Consider the following 10,212-nt stretch of genomic DNA (forward strand, 5'->3'; position numbering starts at 1 on the left):
GTGTGTGTGTGTGTGTGTGTGTGTGTGTGTGTGTATGTGTGTGTGTATGTGTTATTTGGACCCCCTAAAGATGGAGTAACAGGTGGTAGTGAGCTGCCTGAGAGCTGGGACCCTAACTCAGGTCCTTTGCAAAAACCATACATACCTTTAACTAGTAAACCAACTACTTAGATTTTAGATTCTTTATACCATGTTATATTTGTTTCTCAGACCCCAAGCTCTTCCTGAATCTCCACTACTAGGGTTTCAAAACATCTGCCATCTTACCTAAACGTGAGCATGAGCCCCCTTTCCACTCAGTTAGTGGCATATNTTTGTATCTAGGGGATAAACCCCCAGGAAAGAGTATTTCACATTAGAGTTTCAGNCACCAGTCTCACACCCCCACTCTACACCCCCCCCCTTTTTTTTGACCTACCTCGGTGACAGAGGTAAACCATTCACCCACTGCCATGAGCCTTCCTCCATGATGTCTGTGAGCCCAATCCAGAGATTGTCTTTCATCTTNTGCATCTTCTGCAAAAAGTTCTGAAGGGGGAGAAGAGGAATTGAGATAAAGCTGAGTACTTGAATTTCCATCCAGTAGAGTTTCTGGAAACTCTAGAGGGGACGCTCTGTTTGCATGTTGGAAGCCACCGTGATTTCCAACATGTGTTCAGGAGATCAGAGCCCTCCCATGTCTGTGCCCTACAGGCAAATGACTTGCACAGAGAGGTGCACAGCTGGCATCTTGTCACACATACTTGTTTTTACTGCAGGTTTCTTTGGCTTGAGAGTTTTGAGAATGTCTANTTGGATTTACCCATGACTGACCGAATGTGTGTGATCCATATCCTAGCAATTGACCAANGGCACACANCAGAGTTGTCCCTCTACAAAGCAATTTATTAAGTACTAGCCAACCTATCATAGGNATTCTTTATATTTTCAAGTCTTCTNCCAAATCTCACACACATGGTCAAGATTTGTTTAGTGTGTGTGTGTGTGTGTGTGTGTGTGTGTGTGTGTAATGTATTTGTGATTCCCTAATTCATGGCCTTCTTCTCTTCTATCTTCCCTTGAAAATGTATGTTTATCCATCTTAAACTACTTGTCCTATAATAAAATGCACACCCCTTATCTGTGTCAAAATTCCTCCTCCAAGGCTTTGGGATCATTAGGGAAAAGGGACAGAAAGGTTGTAAGAGCCAGAGGTAGTGGACATCTGAGATAAAATGGACAGGGCAGTATAACTGCTTGTATTACAAATGCTATGTTCCCCCAGAACTGTTTGCACAAGAGGGTCTGCACACAGTTTCTGGGAACCTGCCCCCAGTTGGTACTGATTGGTAAATAAATGCCAGCAGCCAATAGCTGGGGAGGACAGATGCAGGTGGGATTTTAGGATTCCAGGGCTTGGGACAGGGAGGAAAAGAGGGAGGAGGTCTGCTGTGCTTTATGAGAGTATGGAGAGTGGAGAGCCACGGAGGCCTTGATGGATAGAGAAGCAAGGAGTCAAGAAAGAGAAGCCCAAAGAGGGCCACAAATGGAGTGGCCAAGATGGAAGATAGCAGTTAGTCAGTAGTAACTCAGAATTATTAGTGGGGGGCGGATTCTAGTAGCAGAGAGGCTAGGCAGTGGCCTTGTTATTGTGCTGATTCGGGCGTATTAAAATGCAAAGACTGTGTGTGTGTGTGTGTGTGTGTGTGTGTGCGTGCTTGCGCGCGTGTGCGTGTGCGTGTGCGTGTGTGTGTGTGTGTGTGTGTGTGTGTGTGTTTCATTTGGGAACATAAGCCATTGAGGAGGGTAGTGAACCCCATGATGAGATTAATTAATTAATTAATTAATACAACAGGGCAACTGGACACGTGAACTCACAGTATCTGCACAAGGTCAACCAAGCCAAATTCTTAGCTTAGGCAGAAGAGCGGCTCATGGAGTTCCACCCTTATCTAAAGAACTATTGACAAGTGACAGATTGTAAGGAGAAAAAGTAAGTATTTTCAGACATGTAACTCCTGGGAGACTGCCCATGCTCCAGTAGACATTCTTATGCCTGTGGATATGTAGGCAGCACTGAGGGGACTCCATGACTTTAGAAAGAGAAAGTACATGGTGTTGAGAGGGAAAAGTGTGGGGACAATAAGAAAGGAATTGGAAGGGAGGTAATAGGTTTAATCAAGAAACATGGTATGATGCGTGAAGTTCTTAATAATAAAAAGATTTGCATCTCACTTCAGAATCAGACAGACCTGCTCCTCATCACTTTCAACGACGATTAGTTGGGCCCCTACTTCTTCGCAAGCAGTGGCAGAATCTTTCCAGTTGCGTTCGATTTTGGAGAAAAAGTAACACTTTCCATGGAAAAACATCCAGTCCCAGGGGCAGGGACGGCACAGGAAGTCTGTTGGGGAAGGATAGTCAGAATGGACCCACCCTTGNGTGTCTGTATTACTGTGTCTGATCAGCCTTCAAACTCTCCAGAGTCAGGGACCTCCAAGTACCATAGATGGGAGACGCTACCCTCTCCACTTCCTGAGCATCTTCCTCATACTACAGGATCCAGGTGTCCTGCCCCCATTTCATCCACACTAGGAGAAGTAGGAGCTACGTTCTCAGGAAACTGGAATAGTTGGATCATATGTGTGTATATATAATATATATGAAACATGTGTTATATGTTTATGCATAATATATATTATATGTATATGTGATATATATACACATATATATGTATCTCTCTATGTATATATATAATATATACATATTATATATATATATATATATATATATATATATATATATATATATATATATATATATATATGCTTATGAACACCAAGGCCACTTTTGAATGTTACCCTGTATTTCCATTTCACTTGTAAGAAAACTGATACTTAAAAAAAAATAAAACTGAGACTTAAAAAGGTCAAAATTCAAGCAAAGTGTCTTCACATGGATTGTCCATTAAGACCCTCAGACAATCAGGCTCTCATTACACACCTATTCTAGTCTTCAGTTGCATGAGTTGCTTGTAGATCTCCTCCTGATCCTGGGTGCAGGGAACCTTTGGAACTGTGCCAAGAAAAAAGAAACGCCTACAGTGTATCATGGTCTACACTGCCTATGTAGGAACATTGTGTCTGAGAGCCAACTATTTGTTATAGAACACTTGAAGAAGAGGAATACTGGACTGGAGAGATGACTTAGTTGGTAAAGTACTTGAATGCAGGCATGAGAACCTGAATTCAATTTTCCAGAACCCACATTTTAAAAACCAGGCATGCTAGTGTACACTCATAATCACCGATTTGGAGATTCAAGGACAAATGGATCCCTTGGCCAACCAGACTAGCTAGCTTTATGGCCTCAGGACAATAAGAAACATTTTCTTCAAAAAAGTGGACAGAATCTGAGGAATGACCCCTGAGGCTGTCTCTTGGCAATTGCATAATGAACACATATATGTACGCTTATCTTCACAGCTCCATGTGCATGAAAATACACGTGTGTGTATGCACATATGCACATATGCACATACATGCACACAGACACGAGAGAGAGAGAGAGAGAGAGAGAGAGAAGAGAAGAGAAGAGAAGAGAAGAGAAAGAAGAGAATCTTGCTACCCAGAAAAGATGGCAAATGGAGTGAAGACCCTCCTCTGTTCCTTTTCAGTTTCCCTTTCTCTATAGGCTGGAGGAGTCCTGATATATGCTTAGAAGCCACAGAAGAATCAGGTTCCATCTCAGTCCTGTTATCCTCCTAAAACTGTTTTCACTAGCTGTCCCCCCAAACAGCATCAAGCTCCCAGGTACTCAGGNCTGTCTAACCTTGGAGAAGAAATGCCACAAGGACCCCAGAGAAGAGAATGAAGAAAAGCAGCTGCAGCACCAGGGGAACCAGTCCATGTCTCTCACACCCTGCGGAAGAGAAGGATGGGATTTCAGCAAACATGAGCCCTTGCATCGTCTGGGGCTTGGGACACATAAGTCACTAGCATACTTCTGCCCAGACACAGGACTTTAAGACTTAAGCCTCTAGGTTTCCATAGCCAAAACCCTAGGTCTCAACCATCCAGGACCCAGGACTGTAGAACTCCATTTTGCATGTCCTAGGAACAAGTATGTAGGAAGTACTCACTTCTCCTCAGCCCCTCTCTGGGCAGTGAATGTGAAACTCTGATTTAGAAGCTGTCTGGAATTTAAAGCATAACACGGACCATCNGTTTCTCACCTGCTTAACTCGGAGGAGGAAAAATAAGAGCCTGGCCAGATTGCTCTTAGTTACCCACTAGAAACTGATGATTAAAACCCATTGCTGAAGAGACCAGATAGCTTGATCACAGGACATGGAAAAAATCTAGCTGGCAGTGATCTGGAAACTTTCTCCTCATTAACTAGTTTCCATAGTACCGGAAGATTCTGTGCAGGTTTCTGGGGTAGAAAAAGTCATTAACAGTCTCATCTAGCTATGGATCATGAGAGCTACAGTGATGAGTAATGTGGCAAGATAGGACCACTGATGTAACAGTGGCAGGAATCTTATACACTTTCTGAAGAAATTAAAAGCCTGCTTCACAAAATGGAACTCAGGCCAGGCCATCTAGCCAAAAATGTGTACCTGAGTAGTTTCTGAGGCCCTAGAGCTGTTCTACTAACTATTTGACAAATGGGCNGGTATATCAAATTATCTTCTAAATACTTGATACTCATAGGTTAGTGTATCTCTCAGCTATCATCAGATAAATTTGTTCAGCAGTGAATGATGGTTAATAACTGGTTAAAGTGCNGAAAATGAGTGTCTGTGGAGTGCTCAGCTACACATGGGACATCTGCATCACAACTGTCCCCACAAGGTGTCGGAAATACAGAGAAAGAGAGGCCAGGAGGACTGTGGTAAAACAACAACTTCTGGCCATGATAGGACCATTTCCCTCATGAACAGCAGCCGTGGTTTCTTGCACAGGACCTGAACAAGACTGAACCAGACAATGTTCCAGCATGAATGTGAGCTCATGAGCCCACACCAGTACTTGAGGAGCTATTGACAACTATGGCCGCTAGNGGATGGAGAGCCATTTTTCTTCTGGGTTTGTCTCCTGGTAGGTTGGCCAGACCCCAGTGGATAGCCTCATATTCACGTGCATGTGAGCAGCACTAATTGGTCACTGTGGATCTTTTTAAAGTTACACTAAAGTGGGAGAAGACATTGGAGGACCCAGGAGGAGTTGGAAGGGGAAATCGGGGTGAATGTGATCGAAATTCTCTTTGCATAGGCACGGGTCACATATGTCATTATTTTAATTATATGCATGCTCACTCATGCATATGAATAAGGTGGAAAGTAGAAATTTGGGTGAAATTATCAAAGAATTAATTTAATTATTTTAAAAGAGCCAAGGCTGAATACAGCTGAGCTATTTCCCTCTTGTGCTTTAAAAATTCCAGCCTAGCCTCACCTTTGAGTCAGGACCTTATGACGAGGGAGTTTATATCTCCCCATAGAAATAGTTCTCACAACATACAAGGATGTATCTCCTTCTCCTCCAGAAAACAGAAACAGAAACCCAGAACATTTGAATAATCTCCCTGAAGCTTATTGATCATTTGCACTATATCTTCCTTGTGTCCCCCCCCCTTTTTTTTTTTACTACTTTTTGCATGCAGTTCTTCAGTACTTTGAACCTATGTTAGAACCACGTAACAGGTAACACAAGTACTGGATAAAATTACAAAAGAGACCGAGATGTGATTTAGAAAGCCATGGACTAGATGACTGGGGATTTCTACTGAGATATTTTGGGATATTTAAATATAAATTTGGATTTAGCTGGATGGCGGTTGTGCAAACCTTTAATCACAGCACTCAGGAGGCAAAGGCAGGTGGATCTCTGAGTTTGAAGCTAGTCTTTACTACAAAGTAAGTTCTAGTACAGCCAGGGCTATACAGAGAAACCCTATCTCAAAAACATATACATATATATATATATATATATATATATATATATATATATATGCATACAGCCATGCAGAAGGGTGAATGTCATTTCCAGGGAAACAAGTGGAAGTGAAAATTATTATACTAAGCAAAATAAGCCAGACTGAGATATCTAGTTGTCTATCTATCTATCTATCTATCTATCTATCTATCTATCTATCTATCTATCATCTATCTATCCATTTATCTACCTTTCTATTAACCTATTTGCCAATCTACCTGTCTATATAACCTATCATCTGTCTGTCTATACATCATTTAGCTATCTGAAAAATAGAAGGGGAAATTTATATGTATAAAATAGAGAAAGGGGTGGCAATTAGGGATTGTGGGAACAAAAATCTCAAGAAAAGAAAATATCACATGCTATACTCTTCTACATGGAATATATACATGCATATGACATAAAAACAAATGAAGTTCTTTGGAGTATATACCCTCATAAGTGTAGGGAAACAAGAGTGGCAATAGGGCAACTATGAGAAAAATTATGAGAAAAATCCAATAGTATCTATACTCTGTGGAAAATGTCATAAAGTAACTTGTTATATTATACACCTTCTAAAACAATTTATAAAACATAAAACGGACTCCAGAGTTAAGACTGTTCCTTGACAGGGAACCCATAGAAAACTGAACTTTCTATGGCCAGAACATAAAAATTTTAGCCCTATCTCTTTTAAAATGAGGAAAGTAAGGACTTTGTAACCCTGAAAAAATTCAGAATATTGCCTCTGTGCATGAATACCTGTGAATAACATGTGCCCCCTCAATGTCTCCCTGTGTCTGTATTTCACAGTTGAAACAAGGAAGGCATTGCAAGCTTTACTTCCAGAGACACAAGCAACCACACCACAGCGGTGTCTCCACTGGAGGACAGGATTAAAGCAGCCATACCAGGGAGATATCTGCAGACACTTGGGGAGTTGGTTTTCTGTCACTCACCAATTTCAGCATTCACCTCTGTTACCTCATAATAGATGTTCTCCTTACACTGGGAACTGGAGACACTGACAACTGTGCCAAAAAAAAAAAAAAAAAAAAGAGAAGTTATAATGCTCATCTCTGGTGAACCAGTAATGAAAATGTGATGCATACACAGAATTTTATTCAGTTGTAAGTAAAGATCAAGTTTGTAAGAAATAATTGAATCTGGAAAATATAATATTAAATGTCATAGGCAGCAGAGAACAAGATCTTGTCTCAAGGTAGACGGTGAGCACTGACATCCACAATTGCATTATATCCTTTTTGTACACTCACTTACTCAAACACACCATTACACTCCTGCATGTACACACTCACACGCTTTTATTTTAAGTGCATAAAATTCAAAGGTCAACCTCCCATTCATCATTTTTTACCCCAATGTCATAGCTTAGTCCAGTAGTATAAGCATTCACTATCAAGGACCTAGAAGCCTGGAGCTCTAAACTCTGCCTCCCCTGACCCAGNAATTTAGAGGAACAATCTCTATTTTTTTTTTNAAAAAAGTCCTCCTATAGAAAACAGGTAGATGGGAGAAACTGCCCAGTCCCCAACCCCTTATGCCTGCTGTACCTGGAAAGCTATAAAGTTCAAAAGTTGGCTGGAGCTCAGAGCCTTCACAGGACGATCTGATGCCACTGGTCTTCAGCCCCTGCTCAGATCCAGAAGAACATCAGTAAAGAGCCAGGAAGAGATCTGAACTGCCCCTAGTGGAGCTCCCAGTATTCCATCCCACCTTTATCCAGCGGGGCCATGCTCACCCTGACTTTCTTGGAGTTGCTCATGATCACTGCTATCCCTCAGTGTGCAGGACTCCTGGACAATAGCTTTCAATTGTCACACCCTGCTACTCAGTCCCTGAATGTACCCACAGGAAGACAAATAAGGAAGTGGGTTTTGCATTGAAAGAGATAGAGTGGAGGCTGAGCTTCTTGAATGGCATGGTACTTACTAAATATTCTAGAAAACTAGTCTTAGAAACGTGACATCTTTGTCAGAAAGAACTACTTCACTCATGGTATGACCAAGCTGTGGGTTGCCTTTAATAATTTCAGTAATATTATTCTGAAATAATCTTTGTTGTTTCTCCACTATTTATAATGGNGGGGGGGNATCAAGCAATTCTCTGAGCCTTTCATAAANGCCATCTATTCCAACTAGTGCTTAACTTCTTTGGTTTGCCATTGTCCCTATTCATGGTGATTTCTGCTCACTGAATCATTGTTGCTTATAGTTACTTAGTGCCTGCTATCTTCAGCCACGTTTATAGCTGTTTTCCTCTGCTCATCCATTTAATTTCCCCACACTGATAGTTAATCCACTGTCCACTTAGCAGGTAAGGAGAACCAATGCACAATAAGTCAGGGTTTGTTCTATCAGCTATACAGCTCCTTTATGGGAAATCCAGAATTTATTTGTTTTCTTTTAAATTTTTTTGTTTTCTTTTTAAAAAAGAAATGTTTTATTCATTCTTTGATACACACACACACACACACACACATATATATATATATATAAATATATATATATATTTATATATATATAATCTTTATTATATTGATACCTAACTTCCCCTTTCACTTACCCAGGTTATACCCCAACACACCTCTCTCCTACTTTCATGTCCTCTTTTCTTTCTTTCTTTTTTGTAACCCACTGAGTCCAATTAGTACTGTTGCCGGCAAAAATGACTGGTCCAGCTGGCTTGATCTTGTTCAAGACTTATGCAAGTAACCATAGCTGCCACAAATTCATGAGCGCAGTGGCCACGATGCATCCAGAAGAGAACATTTCACAGCACCCCCCTGCCTCTGGATCTGACATTTGCTCCTCCTCCTCGTTCTCATATAAGCCTTGTGACAGTTGATATANGTGCTGCATCTATGACTGAACTCTCAACAAATACTTATTCTAGGCACTTTGACCAGCTATGAGTCTTCGGCATTATTTCCCCCTGCAGAAAGAGACNGAGAGCAGCACTCACCCATGNAAATAAACAGTATTTAAAAGGCGTTTTAGCAAAGCAACAGTAGTAGGTTCCCNTGTTTGAGAATAAGACNTCCTGGGACANGGGCTTTTGACCACATTTATAATGNCATGGATGAATTGCCTACTGTAGAGNAGACCTCNGATCCAGCCAGAAAGCAANGTGTTACTCCTGTAACCTTCTGACCACTATTGCACTANTGGAAAAAAAANTTCAAGAATATTATGATGTACATGGATAATGTGACTGACACCAAGAGACATGAACAATGTGCATACCATTTTCCTTAAAGGACGTGCCTTCAAAGCTGCCAGAGTGCCAACTGAATTTCAATGTGAATTTCAGGTAAGCACACCAACTTTACTCAAACCACAGCACGTTTCCAATCTACTCCCTCTAATGCATGTTCTTCCATACGTGCAATTATTTGATCCCAATGGTCTACAAAGCCTTTTTGTTCCAGTTCCAACTCAAAAGCTCAAAAGTCCAACTGTTAGTCTATAAAGCAAAAACAAAAATTTTAAATTATAATGGTGATGCTACCGAACCCAAGTATCCTCTATACTTTGTCCTACTTGCTGTCCTCCCTCCATCCCCTGACCGCAAAACCCAACACTTGGAAGATGAGAATTGATTAAAAACAAAACAAAGCAAAACCGAACAACAAAACCCAAACAAGACTTATTCAAAGGATAATCATTTGAGAAGAGATTGTTTGCTTTCTGATACAGTGACAGAATTGTGGCTCATTGTTTCAGAGGTTTCAGTCTGGGGTCCTGTGATGCTTCTGGCTTGTTATGAGGGAGAATATTATGACTAGGAGCATGTGGTGGAACACAGATGCTCAACGCACGATAGCCTGCAAAGAAGACAGTGGTAGTGGTAATGGTGGTGGTGGTGGTGGTGGTGGTGGTGGTGGTGGTGGCGATGACAATGACGACAACAATGATGAATGTAAGGAGAAAGAGAAGGAGGAAGAAGAGCTGCAGACACAAGGTGAAGACTGCATTTAACCTTCCGTATAGGCACAAGGCACTCAGAAATTTNGACATCTCTCAACAGCTTCGAAGGTACCAGCTCAGAGTGAGGACCAGATTTGCTATAAGTTACGCTCACATAGCACTACCAGTGCTACACCTCTCAGAAGCTTCGGAAGGAGCTGTTTACCCAGGATGGGATTAGATTGGGCTTTGCATTCGTTTCACAGGTGGGTAGGAGGTTCTATATCCTATAGCAACTTTAACATAAGTTATGGATGTGG

The 10,212-nt window shown here is 41.3% G+C and overlaps 1 protein-coding gene across 1 annotated transcript in view; it reads right to left on the reverse strand.

The window, feature by feature from the left end:
* The window catches only part of LOC110336930 (CD209 antigen-like protein E), a 21,109-nt gene that overhangs the window by 1,247 nt on the left and 9,650 nt on the right, over positions 1-10,212 (reverse strand). Inside the window, exons 2-7 of the mRNA XM_021219668.1 lie at positions 7,538-7,616; positions 6,923-6,994; positions 3,811-3,900; positions 2,983-3,054; positions 2,232-2,383; positions 419-528 (exon numbers count right to left, since the gene is read on the reverse strand). Of these exons, the coding sequence (XP_021075327.1) occupies positions 419-528; positions 2,232-2,383; positions 2,983-3,054; positions 3,811-3,900; positions 6,923-6,994; positions 7,538-7,616 (575 nt within the window). The remainder of the gene's footprint in view (positions 1-418; positions 529-2,231; positions 2,384-2,982; positions 3,055-3,810; positions 3,901-6,922; positions 6,995-7,537; positions 7,617-10,212) is intronic.

Source organism: Mus pahari, chromosome 19 (assembly GCF_900095145.1).
Source record: "Mus pahari chromosome 19, PAHARI_EIJ_v1.1, whole genome shotgun sequence".
Classification (NCBI taxonomy): Eukaryota; Metazoa; Chordata; class Mammalia; order Rodentia; family Muridae; genus Mus; species Mus pahari.